This window comes from Corticium candelabrum, chromosome 7, assembly GCF_963422355.1.
Source record: "Corticium candelabrum chromosome 7, ooCorCand1.1, whole genome shotgun sequence".
In the NCBI taxonomy this organism is placed as follows: domain Eukaryota; kingdom Metazoa; phylum Porifera; class Homoscleromorpha; order Homosclerophorida; family Plakinidae; genus Corticium; species Corticium candelabrum.
In genome coordinates, this window is record NC_085091.1 from 5,623,677 (window position 1) to 5,640,780 (window position 17,104).

At 41.0% G+C, this 17,104-nt stretch overlaps 3 protein-coding genes across 3 annotated transcripts; 1 reads left to right on the forward strand and 2 right to left on the reverse strand.

Moving 5' to 3' along the window:
• Positions 1 to 2,992: 2,992 nt before the first annotated feature.
• On the reverse strand, positions 2,993 to 3,562 carry LOC134181748 (uncharacterized). The gene has a single exon (XM_062649016.1). The coding sequence runs from the start codon at positions 3,560 to 3,562 to the stop codon at positions 2,993 to 2,995; it is 570 nt and encodes a 189-aa protein (XP_062505000.1).
• Positions 3,563 to 4,157: 595 nt separating this feature from the next.
• Positions 4,158 to 5,293, reverse strand: LOC134181749 (uncharacterized). The gene is made up of 3 exons (XM_062649017.1): positions 4,743 to 5,293; positions 4,385 to 4,695; positions 4,158 to 4,258 (listed from the first exon to the last, which is right to left on the reverse strand). Exons 1-3 carry the CDS (start codon positions 5,291 to 5,293, stop codon positions 4,158 to 4,160), a joined length of 963 nt encoding a protein of 320 aa, XP_062505001.1.
• Positions 5,294 to 8,144: 2,851 nt separating this feature from the next.
• On the forward strand, positions 8,145 to 15,880 carry LOC134181752 (CD109 antigen-like). Its single transcript, XM_062649018.1, has 32 exons — positions 8,145 to 8,230; positions 8,383 to 8,543; positions 8,604 to 8,629; positions 8,693 to 8,858; positions 8,920 to 8,990; positions 9,047 to 9,098; positions 9,190 to 9,263; positions 9,333 to 9,384; positions 9,443 to 9,530; positions 9,594 to 9,693; positions 10,769 to 10,984; positions 11,046 to 11,243; positions 11,303 to 11,413; positions 11,482 to 11,541; positions 11,600 to 11,827; positions 11,893 to 12,042; positions 12,122 to 12,193; positions 12,400 to 12,508; positions 12,569 to 12,752; positions 12,807 to 13,032; positions 13,090 to 13,314; positions 13,374 to 13,425; positions 13,609 to 13,740; positions 13,810 to 13,986; positions 14,046 to 14,127; positions 14,187 to 14,424; positions 14,488 to 14,862; positions 14,942 to 15,088; positions 15,146 to 15,324; positions 15,385 to 15,478; positions 15,542 to 15,616; positions 15,676 to 15,880. Exons 1-32 carry the CDS (start codon positions 8,145 to 8,147, stop codon positions 15,823 to 15,825), a joined length of 4,356 nt encoding a protein of 1,451 aa, XP_062505002.1. The 3' UTR covers positions 15,826 to 15,880.
• The last annotated feature ends 1,224 nt before the right edge of the window (positions 15,881 to 17,104 follow it).

The following is a 17,104-nucleotide window of genomic DNA, read 5'->3' on the forward strand; positions in this document are numbered from 1 at the left end:
TACCCTGATGCTTTTTTCGGTTTTTTCGCTTCCAACGGCTCCCGAATTTGATTTATTATGATCAATGCTGTCTTTGCATTGTTTTATCTGTCTTTTTTTCGGTGTGATACGTATGCTCTACTTTCGTTTGTGATTGAACTTGACCAAATGCAATAGCATGGGTTCAACAAGCATGGCGAACTGTGATTCTAATTATAGTATATGAATATGGACGTAACGAAAGGAACTACTTACGTGACGAACAGCACTGATAATGACCACAACATATCAACGCCTTGCTAAAGTATAGTCTGCGTACTGATTGGCTAATCGTATTCAGCATCATTTAATGGCAGTCCAACGTCATAGCAGTTATCAAAGCTACAGACAACATTACTAAAACCACGTTTTCATCTATGCTACAGCAGGTTCAGTAAGCAGGACACTCTCCAAATTGACTCATAAAATATGCTTTACTACACTATCTACACTAGAAATTTGAAGGTCAGGATAGTTGACATAGACAATGGAATAATGATAGCCAAATCTTCCTCTTTTTATACAATCAATTGCACGACAATGCCAAACTGCATCAATCCTTCGTCATCATCAAACATCGCTGCTCTGGCCTCTCGTTTCTTCACCCGTTTCTACGACTTGGCAAATCCATTGGCTTACGTCTCCGCAACATAACCGGTATGATGAGACAGCAAATCTATCATGCACCAATATCAAGCAAAATTTTACAATAATAGTTTTTACAACAGAAAAGTGATGCAACTGTTGCCCACTGCACTCTGCAAATGCAATCATCAGTAGCATCTCCACCTTTGCCTGTATACACAGCCATACCCGGAAGGTTCTCCTAGCTGCCGCCCTAGCTTGGTCTGCCAATATATTAGTCTGTGCATTTGGTATCTGTGTAAAGGTTTCTAGGCAGCATCTGCATGTTTTGCTCTTCAAGATGAATCACCAGCTCCAGTAGACTCTCCTATTGTTGCACTACTATCTGTTATCACCAGCAACAACTAAAAGGGAGCCGTTCTATCTAATACAAAAAGTCTACTGCTTCTATATTCCTCCAGAACTTGCCAATTCAGTACAGAGAACAGATGTACCTATTATGGTACTAGTGAATACTTCAACAGAAGCTGCGTCAGTAAAAAGGGGCAGATATTGAACTCTATCAGCTATGGTAACATGAGTTAGAAAACAGACTGAGCCTCAGTCCTCACATTGTTTTCCACTACCGGACATGGTTTTGAGGCCAACTAACCGCAGCATCACTCATAGTAACAGGTCCTGTTCTTGCGCCACAGGTACCAACCTCTTCTTCCCTATACATACTGTTGCATTCGCTATGATCTTCAACAAAACAATCAGAATTTTCTTACGCTTAGCTTGGTTGACGCTATACACCTGTTTAGCAACATCTTTTGCCTGTTAGCATCAAGCGCCTCCAAATTGGTTGTTGTCTCATGGAGACGCGCCTTCTCTGCGTTGTGACTCTCCTCGAGTTCAGTAGCTTATTCGCTATACTGCTGTCTTGCAGCTCTAATGTATTCTGCTGTGCTGCAGCTCTGAGATACATACAATTAGTCGTAACACCTGTTATAGTAAACGTTTAGATTCTATTCAATCCTTACCTGCAGGTTTACATTCAGCAGTTTATTTGATAGTAGACCTGCATGGAATCTTAATGAATGAAAAAATGAACACATTTGAGTAAGATTATAGGCTTGCATTTTACCAAACACTTTTGTCCTTGATAATTCTGATGCAAGCGTTTGCATAATTGTTGCTCTGAATTTTACGAGTCATATTCGTCTTGAAGCAATTAACCCATTCAGTTATCTTTAACCATAGTGGTATTATTGGCTGGAGGATTCCAGGGTATTTTTTTGCTACTTGAGAATAGACATGAATTGAATCTTATTGAATGAAAACATTTGAGTAAGATTATAGGCTTGAATTTTGCTAAACACTTTGTCTTAGATAATTTTGATGCAAGCCTTTGCATAAGTGTTCCTCTGGTTCGTACGACTCATATTTTCCTGGGAGCAATCAATCCATTCATTTATCTTTAACTATAGTTGTATTATGGGCTGGAGAAATCCAGGGTATTTCTTGGGTACTTAATGTCTCTCAATCTTGTTATTGACTTTGCTCGACTAATTCTCACTTGGAGTGCACCATTGATTTCACCACTTTGTTTAAGTTAAAATCATTTCTGTTTTGCGTGTTGCTCAGCTAAGTCCATCGTTGTTTAGGGCCATGCATGTTGCTCACTCAATTTGAGAGTTGAGGTTATGTGAGATGAAATGCGAGATACTATCCAGGTTTCTTCAATCATCTGAAAGAATGCTCTTGTTGTCTTTGCCCGTTTCAGTTAATCTCCAATCATTTTAGAATTGACAACATTTTGATGGAACGGGTTGATCGCTCAGTTTCCAAGTCCATTTGAACAGTTTTACTTAATTTAAACTTAATTTTTGAACTGTCTTGCTTCATAGCCATGTCACGGATATCATACCTATTGTCCTGCTTCGAACAAATTGAAATGTGATTATTTTGCTTATTGTTGGATGGAGCGAAAGACGATTCTAGTGATTGAAGTCCTTTTTCTTATACTTTTGTGAATGAAAACCTTATTTTGATCTCAAATTGGGTATTTCTTTTACCTTTCAACTTTCCCGTTTGATTGTGGGTAGCCCGGGTTCGAAGTAACATGATCAAAACCCCAGTTTTGGCTGAAACGACTAAACTCTGCTGAAACATACTGGGGCCCATTGTCCGACATTGCTGTATCCGGTATGCCATGCCGTGCAAAATGCAGTTTCAGTTTCTGTATGATGGGTTGAGAAGTGTGGCTGTCCATCCTGTCTACTTCCCAAAAATTGCTCATGTAGTTAACCGTGACCATATAGTCATACCTTTCAACGGCAAAGAGATCGGCGGCTACTTTCGCGCATGGTCGAGATGGGACGGTATGCGGGATGAGAATCAGTTTCGCCTAAGCTGGATCTACTTCACGACACGTAGCACATCGTTGAATGAACGTCTTAACGTGGTCATTTATTCCGGGCCGGTAGAACAGCTCGCGTGCTCGTCGTAGGGTACCATTAATGCTGATGTGAGAAGAATTAAGCGCGGTCATAATTTTCTGACGGATCGCACCAGGGACTATAATTTGCTTTCCGCGAAATAATACGCCGTTTTGCACTCCGATCTCGTCGCGCCAAGGAAAATAAGGTGCCACTGTCTGCGGTACCTGCGTCTTACTTTGTGGCCATCTTCGCATAACGAGCTGCTTGACCTCCTGCAGACATTCATATTGTTCTGTAGCCACCTGAATTTCCTTGCGTCTCGCTTCGGAGATGGGTAGATGATGGGAGAGGTTGACAAATTCTAACTCCTGTTCGAAAACTGACTGCATCAGACTGATGGATTCACAACCGTTTGTGGAGGGGATAGGATTGCTTTGAGCTTGTAAATATGCTCGCGACAACGTATCTGCTACGAACATCTCTTTACCAAGCTTGTACGTGACCGTTACGTCGTATCCCTGTAATTGTATGAGCATCCTCTGAAGACGCTTTGGCGCAGAATGAATCGACTTTTGGACAATCACTTCCCAGGGTTTATGATCACTTTCAATCGTCAAATGGCGGCCATACGCGTAGTGATGGAATTTGGTGACTCCAAAGAAAATGGCTAGCAGTTTTTTTATCTATTTGCGCATAGCGTGCTTCGGTGTCTGTTAGCGCGCGCGAAGCAGAGGCAACTGTTTGTCATTGTTGCATAAGAGAAGCACCACGACCCTTCACTGAAGCGTCGCACTGGAGGGTGACATCCATCTGCCGGTCAAAGTACCTAAGCACGTGTACTGTGGTTACGTCCGCTTTATTCTGTTGTATAGAGTGATCATGATGGGATGTCCAACAAAATTTCACATCTTTCTTGATCCATTTTCGAGTCTCGTCGCAGACGCTAGACAGATTGCGTAAAATACACGCTAAATAATTGACCGTGCCAATTAGACGCTGCACTCCAGCCACATCAGTGGGGTTCTCCATTTTCATGATAGCTTTCAATTTGTCCGGATCAGCATTCAACCCGTTGGGAGTAAGGATATGACCCATGTATTTGACCTCAGGAAGTCGTAACTTGATTTTGTTTCAATTGAGCCTGATGCCGCGCACTCGAAATCTATCCAAAAAGCTGGCCAATTTCTTGTCACGATCCTGGCACGCTGCCTCGTGGGTATCGCCTTCACCCACTATCAGAACGTTATCCGCAATCATTTATACTCCTGATAGGTCATCGATGGCTGATTGGAGGCGGCGTTGCAAAAATTCCGGTGCTGGGCTGATGCTGAAGGGCATTCTTTTCCATCGGAACCTACCAAACGGCATTCCAAACGTTGTGAGAAGACTTGACTCATGATCTAATGCGATGTGCCAAAACCCATTCTGTAAGTCACATACCGCATACACCTTATCCTTGGAGAGCTGGGGTATCAGATCCTCTATCGTTGGCATAGGATAATGGCTACGTTTGAGTTCCCTGTTGAGGGGCTTAGGATCCAGGCAGTAGCGCAGGGTGCCGTTGGGCTTACGCATCACGACTAGACTGGATATCCAGTCTGTATGTCCATCAACAGCCTCTAGCACTCCCAAATTCGCAAGGCGCTTCAGTTCCGCTTGCAGATGTTGCCTAAGTGCAATGGGAACCTTTCGCGTGGGTATTTGCACCGGAGTTACTGAGTCTTCAATGTTGAGATAAAGTGGTCCCCCAGACATCCCAAAGAGCCATCAAACACGTCTTTGTAAGCCTGTAAGAGATCAGGTAGTTGAACCGGCTTTTGACTAACGTCTTGACCAGACATGTGAGTGTTTGTACTGTCAACGTTGTCCTGACAACGAGCTTGAAGGGTTGCCGCAATAATGTACTCGTTCTGTATCCTCACCAGATCCAGCTGTTGGATCGACCTCGCTCCCAAAAGTGATGTGGAGGCATCTTCCACAACACCAAAGTTGGGTTTGTATTTTCTACCCGTTTTTGGGTTGTTCATATTGACCAAACACTTTCCCAATGGTCTTATTTGACTCCGGTTGTAGAGGCACAGTTTTTGGTTTGTTTTCTCAAGGACCACTGTGGTTACCAAATCTTTTCGTCGAATAACATTGCATGATGCACCCAAATCCAGTTGGAACCGCAGCCGTTGGCCTTTCACTTTCATGTATGCAAACAGCTGTCTTGGGAAAACTGGGTGCTGGACTGCATTAATCTCTTCCGTTAGTGTTAGGGTCATCAGGTGTTCTAATTTCTTATCACTCTTCTGCTCAGTCCAGTTGACTTTGGTCCTTCTCGTGCTTCGACACACCCCAGCATAGTGATTCTTCTTTCCTCATGCTGTGCATTCTTGGCCATAAGCTGGACATTTTCCTTTCACATATTGTTGCACACAGTATCCACATATTTTCTTGCTTGTCTTTGGTTTTGCTTGTGGCATTGATGTGCGCCTGACTGACTGGCGCATTGCGTGTACCTCTTCATGGCCACCCATAATCTTCGATTGCTGTGCAGATCGCTCTGCTCCTCGACATATATCAATACAGACGGACAAGCTCAGGTCCTTTCGTTCCAGCAAAGACTTGCGTAAGAACTCCTTTGTGATTCCACAGACAATTTTGTTCTGGATCATATCCTCTGACATTGCCTGGAAATTGCAGGTCTTGACAAGAGTGCGAAGGGCTAGAAAGTACTGTTCTAAAGTCTCTCCTTGTCCCTGCGTCCTGGTTCTGATAACAAACCGCTCATACGTAACATTCATTGTGCCAATGAAATGTTGCTCCATTTTTGACAGGACTGCGGCCAGGCTTTGTCTGTCTGCCTCGTTATTGAAACTTAATGTGTTATACACCTCCACACCAGCCTTTCCTAGGCACATGATGAACGTCGCTAGTTGGTATTCGTCAGATTGTTTGTATATTCGGGACACCGCTGCATAACTGTCCCACATTTGATGCCATGTACGGCAATTGCGCGCTCCATCGCCCTCGACGCATAAAGGCCTTTCCATTGTCAGAACTCCTTGCATCAGTACCGTGCTTACCTGATTGGGCGCTGTTCGGGATGCGGCATCTCTGTCAGAATCCTCGTCACACTTGGGGTGCTTCTCAAGCCCTCTGACGTTTCCTTCAGCCAAGGGAACGACTCACTTAGATTGATGGCATTTGTGTTGAGATCATTCGATCAAGCAGACGGTCTACTTGGAATGTCAATCGATGAAAGACTTCAGAACGAGGCTGTTCAATTTGCCAAAAACCACTAGAACGCAGATGGCTCCTTTTCTTCTATTTGCAGTCCAATAGACAAAGAAATGCAAGGATGCAACGGTGGCAATTGCTCGCTAACGGCTTACGTCACAGTAGCTCTACTGGAAGCAGGAATGTTTCCAAAAGTTTAAAAAATTTTATACAAAGTAATGAGAAAGCATCCATTAAATAATTCATTCTGTATAGGACGAATCTCAATTGCAAGTTGGTTAGGTAGAAAAGGATGCTGATGAAAGTACGTCTCCCTAATCATGCATCACCTTATAAAAATCTGACTCAAATTTATTCCCTAAAAACAGCATTCATGGAATAACAAATTTCAGGTGAAAAGCAAATTTTGTATCCTGGTCAATTACATCTGTCTTTATTCTTAAATGACTCTGTTAATTTGCAGTCGGAAATTTTCTCTGCTTCTTAAATGCCGGAATTCTTCAGTGATGTCACATTGTCAAATGGAGGTCCAGCAGTTTTGGTACCTGGCGGACCGACTTTTCCGGCTCTACAAAGCGTCGTGTACCTTTTACCTATTGCTGTTGACGCCCACGCTTCCTGTCAAGTCGCTATGAAAGGTCTAGCGAGTGTCCCGTTTTAATCTAAACCAATCATCTATTATACACAATGTCCTAGTATAATGTGTTCTCGTGTGTGTGCAGAACTAAGGAATACACGCCTATGCACCTCTGTTCCCGCTCCGCAATTGTCTAAAAACGTCTAGCATTATTCTTCCGGTTACACTCCAATCATATTATATTACTTCTGTTACAAAAGATGCTATTCCTCTCTTCTTTTGGGCTCACCCTCACTTCAGGAAAAGTCGTATGAAGCAGTACAGAAAATTAAACGTTGCAAGATGAAATTAGAATGACGACGAATGTATGTAAGTTAACAGCAAATGCACTCAGAGTTGCTGACAGCTGATGGCGAGACTTCGCCTTAATAATTACAATTACGAGTTTTAATAATCAATCAATTTTTATTCCTCAATTTAACCCCAGCGATACGCCTAGCTCTACTGATATTGCATGCACAAAATTTGTCAATCAATAGTAAGCTTAGTCTTCAAATTGATGCAAGAAGTAGATCAATGTCTCTGTGCACTGCAGTCTCAAAGGTACGTTTACCATACGCATTACAGCTGTTAATTGAGTGAAACAAGTGACGACAACACATACACCTTCTAAACGTTTTCAATGCACTGTACATTTTGTTCCTGCAAAGCGCATTGCGGCCCTCTACAACTCATTCGCAGGTAAATAATGTAGGAATAAACATGATTGAACTTTAATTGCACAGCCTATATGTACAACAACAATGAACAAAGAGTAGCCTTGCACGGATGTTGGCACTTTACACCGACGAGTCCAGTCAAGTCCAGATTAGGTCAAAACAGAACAATCTTCTTGATGTAATTAGCAGGTGTTATTCCGCTAGTAACTAGTTACTGCAGGCCAACACCACCGATTGAGTCGCCAAGAATGTCTAGCAGCCGTCCGGTTCCCATTAATTTTAATTAAAGATGTTAATTGTAAATACTACAACGTAAGACGACTCTGAGTACTGCAAGTCCATAACCATGACGATAAACATTGACATAAAGCAGCAGAATTTTGATAGCAGCACGTTCTCTAAAATATATTAACATTTAACGCATCGTTCCTGTCCATGCTATATGCATGCTCTTTTCTCATTGACAGAGTTCATCACTTGTGGTAACAGGCGGAAATTAGCTCCTGTTCTGACTGTTTCTCTAGACGACAACACAATGCTGCACCGATTAGTCTAGTAGATAGGACGTCAAAACCACGCCCTCGGCGACACATGGCAATGACCTACGTCACACTAGTTCAGAACAAAGAAGCACATAGCAGCCAGCGTTGCAGAGTAGTCGTAACTCAAACTTCAGAGAGGCGGTATGAACAAGGAAACATTTTTCGTTTTTTCAATTTTGCTGTTTGCCACAGTCAACTCGATATATTCCGAAACGTCAAGTCCTTCTCTGTAAAACGCAATTGATTTGCGGTATACTATAGTCATCACCTCTAGTACTGATTTGTGTCTTTAGTCATGTGGCTGCTCCAAGAAACCTTATACCAGGCGAGACGTTTGTTGTCTACGTTCACAGTGAGGCCACCAACCTCTCAAGTACTCAGTTGATATCTGTAAGTCTGCGTCATTCTGCTGGGCTCACCCTTGTGGATGGAGGCACACAATTGATAAAATCAGGTACTAAACAATTTCTGTGCACAGAGGCATTCACACTAAATTTTATTTGTCGCTGTCTAGGTTCGACGAACAAGTTCGTTTTGATGGTATGTCTCTACAATCTGTATCATTGTCACATTCATGTTTGCAGTTACTACCGGTTTGTGTAGACACCACCAAATGCTGATCCTGCAGTTACCAGCTACTACATTTTCGTCAACAATGTGACCACGGAAGGGAATTCGCAGAACAAAAGCATACCAGTTACAATCCAACGAAAGAACAAAATCATCTTGATTCAAACTGACAAGCCCGTTTACAAACCGGGCGAAACAGGTAGAAATTGCAATATCATTTGATTAACTAGACAATATCAATTTCTACGTTCTAAATCTAGTAATGGGAAGAGTTATCGTTCTCAATCGTCAAAGAAAATCTGCTACTGGAGCTGTTTCAGTTACCATACAGGTCCATACCATATTGTGTTCTACTAAAAATATTAATCTTGATTCAATATTTTTTAGAATCCTCTCTCTTACGCGATGGGACGCTATCCAAATATCACACTTGATTACGGTTGGTTTCAGATTTCCAATTGCGAAAATATAGCAGCATAATGCATTTTTCTATGCTATGCATACCAATATCTACTTCATCGTCTTATTAGGTGTTGCAAACTTCGAGTTTCCTATATCATCAGAACCTGTTCTTGGAACACATCGAGTGTGTGCTACCTATGAGGTAACTGATTCAAATTTTTTAATAACTATGATAATTTACAATGATAATTTATTTATAATAATTGAACAGGGTTTGCCAAAAGGACAACAATCATGTTTTCAGTTTGAAGTTCAGCGTTACGGTAATTCACATTTACATCACATTATACCCATGTTGGTGTCTAACTGCATTTATTTTAGTTCTTTCCAAATTCTCTTGTACCATCACTCCTACTGTTGAGTCCTTCTCCTGCTATCCAAAATCTGTCTGCTTTTCGGTATCAGCAAAGTTAGTCTCAGTGGCAATTGTGTGTATAAAAACCTTATTGTATGTTTAATATCGACGTTATAGATATAGATATGGGCAAAGGGTTGAGGGAAATCTATCAGCGTCAGTGTTGCTCATGCGTACGGATGTAGGATGCCCTCGCAGAGAGATTGCGCTAAAAAAGGTAAGGCTAATTACAAGAGAAAGTGAACTATCTACATACTTTAAGGGCAAATTAGAGTAAAATAGGTTTGTTATTTCTTCTAATAAACGGCTATGACTTTTAAACAAACGCCCTTAAACCAGAAGGGCGTGTTCACATGTAGTTGACATTCTCATTAGCAGTTTCGTTACGCTGTTCACACATACTTAATTTATGTCATTTCCATATTGGTAAAGTGAATGTCAATGATAAAGTCAACGTCACCTCCTACCCTTATTTCACTTGACCATTTACCATTGTTTTCACATTACGCCAGTCACCCACCCACCCGTGAACAGCTTCCAAACGCACTGCTTGGTTTTCACTATTTGTAGATTACGTACAATGTCCTAGCTGATACTTTGGGCACGCAAAAGGCACCTGACAACGAACAAGCGGCGGACGCCTCCAAAGATTGACTTCCGAGCGGACATTAGGTGTGAAATAACTGGCTCTTTCGACAGCAATATAATATAAAAGGGCAATGACAAGGGTCTTCTTTTTACTATCTAACGCTATGTCATTTGTGTGTGTAGTCGGAATGCGGATCCGACAAACGTATGCATACCATTTGAAAAAGAACACATCTGCTGCTTGCGTATTTGAGTGTGTGGACAAGGTTTCAAGTTACAATTTCGTTTCACTTTACTGTAATATTAATGCTAATAGAATGTCAAATATGTGTGAACACGGCCGAAACCACTAGCATGTGATGTTTCGTTAAACTAGTAATTTATAGGTGGAGCCCTAGCAGCAAGTACAACCACAAAGATAAAAGTAGTCAGTACTTTCAGCTCTTGCCATCCTTAAAGAATGCAACAAGGCACACAGAGGTCATATCTACGGTTAGTAAAACGATTACCGCGCACGCTTTATGACAACTCAGCTATGCAATAGATTCAAAGTTACGATTATCTATACTTGTTATTTGACGATTTACGCAACTATTGACTACAGACATAAAGAAAGGTTTAGCCAATCGCGTTACTTGTTAGCATGCAGGGCAAATAGATGCCTTCATTGCTTTACGTTGTTAATGGGGTTACACCAATTGTAGATTTCTGGAACAACTTCTATGTGCCTTCGCATCTGCTCTAACGGATATTTCTGTGGCGGAGACGTAGTAATCGATGTCAACGTGACTGATTCCTCGTCTCAAGCAACCGTCCATTGCGAAGGACAGACCACTGTATCATCCAGGTATAAAGACCATGAACTCACAATTATTGATGGTGATCAGAGTTTCCATCCTTGTCATGCTACAGTCGTGAAGGTTTAAACATACGGTACACTTATAAAAGATTTCTATTAGTGAATCGATGTATGTCTTTTAGGTTGCTGCTTCAAATTTGTCTGGAAAGCCGAATGCTGCAAATGTTAGCTTCGGTGTCATCACATATGCAAAGAACAAAGCATCGTGCATAACAACCAAACCACGTTCATTAGGATACCAATATCAAGCTACTGACCACAGAGGAATTGCGACATTCTCTTTTTGTATGCCTTGCAACGCCGTGAGAGCCAGGTTTCATGTAAGATATTCTGACCTAATTTCAAAGTGCTAATCTTTTAATCAAATATGCTTATGTAGGCGTCCGTAGAACTCTTCCAAAGGAATTGGTTTCTTGCCGTATACAGCTTTCCAACATTAATATATTCTCCAGAAAGAATTGCTTTATCTAGCAAGAAACAGAAACTGCTGGTAACTTGACTTACAATACCTAACTGTTATTCAGATATACAAACTTAATATTTTGAAACCTCTTGCAGATTGGGGAAACAGCTAATATTACTGCTTCTTTTTCTAATGCAGCAGTAGCGGATTATTACGTAAAATCATCAAAATATACAGCAATTGATATAATTTTTCAAATTGTTTTGTCTAAAGGTTGTTGGCGGTGGGCAGATTATTGACCACGGCCGTTGCTCACCAATCAGCGACAGAAAAGCTCGCAAGAAGCACAAACAGTTGTGCCAAACGGGTAGAATGAGAAGAACTTGCTATATCTCATTCGTTGTCACGTCATCAATGGCTCCCAAGTTAACTCTGATTGTTAGCCAGAAAACACTCGCTACTTCACGCATTGCGTTTGAAGTCATTCAGAGTCCAAATAAGGTCTCTGCGGTACATTAAAATATATCTTTTAATTTTTTTGTAGTTTATAAACGTCTTATTTGCAGATATCGCTAGAATTCCAGCATAAACAGTTAGAGCCTGGAGAGAAAACTAATCTGCTGATTAAAGCACCGCCAATGTCATACGTGGGCGTGGTAGCAGTAGATCAAAGCGTCTACATTCAACAGGATAAAAATCAACTAACCCCTTCCAAAGTTAGTGCAGCAATTGTATCTAATAGCACAACATATAAGTCTTGCTTTATCTAAATTGAAATTTGATCGCTTATTTTAGTTATATGAAGAAGTAGAAATGTTTGATGAGCACAAGCATTTGCCCGTTGAGTCGTACGTGTGTGGTTGGAACGTGTACTGGGATTGTACTTGTGTGTGTTACGGACCATACTCAAAAGCAACGGATCAATCCAATACTACCGAAATGTGCTGTCCCCGAATATGCACTGAATTGCGCTACTCCAAGCAATATTGCTCTTATCACAAAGCAAGCAGCTATTTTACGGTACTGTAACAATTTTGCGCTTGTTATCAAATTTTAAAGCGTATTGTTCACAGTCATCTGGAATTCAACTGTCTGGTAGTGAAACAGAACCTCCAAAGGCTTGCCAGAAACCAAATCCTCCATCTAAGCCTGGCGTCACCTACGACTGTTGTTATCCACGGAGTAAGAAAGTATAAATTACAGGTTGTAAATAGCATAATGCTGTTTCGTTGCTAACGACAGGCGATTACATTGTTGCTGCTAGAACTAAAGATGTTCCTACTGAAACTACAGATGTTGCTGCAGAAACTACAGATGTTGTTGCAAGCACAATTGAGAGTAGTAGTGAAAGTAATAATGTGGTAAGTCCGTCTCGTGTACGAACACACTTTCCCGAAACTTGGTTATGGTTTGACCGAAAAAATAGGTATTCTATTTTTCCATTTACAAGTAATCGTAAATAGACAGAGATATGTTTTAGAAACAGCACACTAGATGAAGAAGTTACTGTTCCCGATACGATCACGTCGTGGGTAGCAGATGCCTTTGCTGTATCTCCGTCACACTCGATGTCCATCGCAAGACCAGCAACTCTGACAGTCTTCAAGCCATTCTTCGTCACGATCAATCTGCCCTATTCGGTCATAAGAGGGGAGCTAGTAGAGATTACGCTCACCGTCTACAACTATCTTCAAACCATGCTAACCGTAAGTACAAGTGAATTTTGTTTAAAGATGACGCACTACAAGAATTCACTTGTCCAGGCCTCTGTGAACGTACATGTAGATAACAATGACGCACGACTAGTGCAAGGAAAGCAAGACAAAACTCAGTTGAATCAGCGTTCAAGGACACTTGACGTTGTGCCAGGAAATGGAGAGGTGATATCATATCTTCTTTTGCCGTTGAGAAATGGCCATCTGCCAATAACAGCAACGGCCAGATCTACGTTAGGAGCTGACAGCCTGATAAGAAACTTACTTGTCGAAGTGAGGAACTAAGTTTGTAGTAAATCGATAAAGAAAATTTGATGTTAATTTTTGCGCAGCCTGAAGGCGTTAAAGAAGAGTATAGTCAGTCATCACTTTTGTGTTTGCAAGGTAAATTGTTATTCATTTGCAGCATATATACATACATATATATATATATATATATATATATATATATATACTGCAAGGTAAATTGTTATTCATTTGCAGCACATACATATATGTATGTATGTATGTAAGTATGTATGTATGTATGTATGTATGTATGTATAATTTGAAGTTGTCGTCGTTCAGATAATGATGATGATAATTCGACCTCTAAACTTCGTTCGGACGATAACAATCATCGTATCACATACGTCTTCAACGCATCACTGCCACCCAACTTTGTTCCCGACTCACAGAGAGCATTTGTCTCTATAACAGGTCAATTAATAAAGGCATTAAGAAAACAAAAGCACTCTTGCACGTAAATCGAAAGAACGTTATGTGTAGGAAATTACATGGGGCCGACCATTGACGGTTTGGAAAATTTGCTGCGATTACCGACAGGCTGTGGAGAACAGAACATGCTGAATTTTGCTCCTGCCGTCTACATTGCACGGTACCTCGACACAGTCGGCCAACTCGATGATGCAACCCGAAAGAAAGCTCTTCACTTTATGCAAACAGGCAATAGAAAACACCAAAATATATATAGAAAACCAATCTCACTGTTGTTATGCATTTAGGATATCAGAGAGAAATGACGTACCAACGAGAAGATGGATCCTACAGCGCTTTTGGAAACAGTGATCGCTGCGGTAGCATGTGGTAATTATATTTAAATATAGACTGGAAATTCTGTTGTCCATGTTAGTGCATAACTTTAGGTTGACGGCATTTGTGTTGAGATCATTCGGTCAAGCAGACGGTGTACTTGGAATGTCAATCGATGAAAGAATTCAGAACGAGGCTGTTCAATTTGTCAAAAACCACCAGAACGCAGATGGCTCCTTTCCTTCTATTTGCAATCCCATACAAAAAGAAATGCAAGGATGCAGCGGTGGTAATTGCTCGTTAACGGCTTACGTTACAGTAGCTCTACTGGAAGCAGGAATGTCTCCAAAAGTTAACAAAATGTTTTATACAAATTAATGACAACGCATCTAACAAATAATCCATTCTGTATAGGACGAGAGTATCAAATTGGCTCTAGATTATCTATCAAACAGATGCATAGTCCAGAACTGTAACAGCCCGTACAATCTTGCTCTAATTGCTTTCACACTGTCCAGAGCTGACAAAGAAACAGAGAATGCTTTCGAGGCTCTTAGAAAATGTGCCGTTATAGAAGGTGATCACACTCATTGGCAGTATTCGATTGAAAGAACATGTCACAACACAATGCCGTGGTCTTATTACTGCCGAACAAGTTCATGTGACGTCGAAACGACCGCCTACGCATTGTTGGCATTTGCTAATCGAGGAAACCTTGCTTACAGCTTACCAATAGTCCGTTGGTTGATCGAACAACGTAATCCTCGAGGAGGATTCAAGTCTACTCAGGTGTTGAATGAAAGAAATTGATTGCTTATTTAAGAAATGAGATTCTGTCTTGAATTGAAAATTGCCATTTTTATTTTAGGACACAGTGGTTGCTCTTCACGCTCTCTCTGAGTACGCTAAATTTTCAGTTTCTGATATCGTTGCAGAAGTATCTGTAAATGCTAATCAAACCACAAAGACGATATCACTTGACTCGTCAAATTCTATGCTAGTGCAAACCATCACAGTTAGTCAAGCATTGTCTTAAAGATGCACATATTTCGACAGCATATTGTTTATATAGCTGCCAAGCCTGCCAACATTGGTTAATGTTACCGCAAATGGCAAAGGTTGCATTTTGGCATCTCTTGGTGTAGAGTACAACGTTCCTAAACCTGACAAGACTGCAGCCTTTGAAGTTAATGTCAGCAATATATTACTCAAAGGTTCACCATGCAAGTATTTTATAAGGGTTTGCAACAGGTAGGCTATCTAGAACTGTTTCAAACAGCACCGGCTGTCTACGTCTTACTTGCATTGTAGGTGGCTTAAAGCAAGTCCGGACACTTCAAATATGGCCATAACTGAAATCACTTTTTTGTCAGGTTTTCAACCTATTCAAAGTGAATTGAAGCAGGTCTCTATTCTGCATAAAGTTTTAAAATATTTCACTGCATTAATAATAATGAAATGTTTCCAGATTGAACAAAGTAACCGCTGTAACGTCAAAAGAACCGATTTCAAGGGTCGCGTTCTCAGCGTATACTTCGAAGAGGTTTTTTGTTAGAATAATGAGATTTGGCAAATGACATGATGGTCTTGTTTCTATTGCAGGTTACACAAAGACGGTGTTGTTTGTATGTAACAATGAAGAGGGCTTCGGTTGTTAAAGATCTTCGAGGCGTTCCTGTCATTACATACAACTACTATGAGCCTGACGAGAGAGGAGGAACAATGCTGTATCCTCGCCAAGAATGCCGTTGAAAGAAAAACGTTCTCTTGTAGAACTTACTGTGTGTCTGTAGCTTGTGCAGGAACTGTCACGTGTTGTTGGAAGAGATACTTACTAACTCTCAATTATTAAAAAATAAATACAAAAATTGCTGCCTTGGAATGTTAATGAAGAAACTTTGACATTTTTGGATGTGTTTGTTGTATGCCTGTTCTAATTTTATTGATAGATAGTGCTACTTACCAAGTCGGCCTAAGTATTGTACAGCCCATTTGCGCTTCCTGGACGGTTGTGTTGGTTTTTGCGTGTGTGTGCGTGTGTGTGTGTGTGCGTGTTTGTGTGTGTGTGTGTGTGTGTGTGTGTGTGTGTGTGTGTGTGTGTGTGTGTGTGTGTGTGTGTGTTTATGTGTGTGTGTGCGCGCGCGCGCGCGAGTTAGTGGGTGTGACTTAGTGTGTGAGTAAGTGAGTAAGTGAGACAAGCTCTTTAGCAGCCTCCAAAAGGTTGTTAGCTTCCATTTCACAAAATGTAGGGTGAGCGTGTAAGTCAATGATGCCATCAATGATTTCGAAAACATCGTTGGATGTGTTGCTCGCAACTGTCTTGAATGCTGTCAGCTCAGACGACATTCAACGAGGAGGATTTGGTATTCGGTGTGCAAAGCATTCTACATTTGAGGCCTGTGTTGGATTATGGTTCAGCAATCTGTACCATCTTTATTGATATGTTCGACTGAATAGTAATGAGAGTGAACGACCAACAGCAACCTCGATTCCTCATTGAATTGTGAGTGCTTTCTTTAGCTAGTCCTTGTGATCACCAGTCCTTTGCCTATACTGGAAAAGTATTATCATGGATATCAAAACATCAAGATGCTACGAAGATACTACATGTAAAACTTTACATAGACCATAAAGCTGTTGAGCTTAACCAGGCTTTGCAACATTGCCTTGATCATGATCATGATGACCGAATACAAACACATTAGATTGTGTGGTTCAAATTCTTGGGTTAGGCTGGATGCGATACAGAATTGGCACAATGTCAACACTGTCTGAGACCCGGATTAAACCATTTCAATCTTGCCATCTTTTGATTGCTGTAATGACCAATGTGTTTTACTCAATAGCTGTTAACTAAAGGATTCCACGCCATGACGTGTAATACGGCTGTCGCCCATTCAGACGACAAGACAGTGTATTCGACTGCTTTTGCGACATGTCCAAATCTGTTGGAGTTCATTGTCAAAAAGAGTTTATGGCGTAATTCGAGATAAAGCAAAGTCCTGATATGTGTACCTAAGAAGATGAAAAG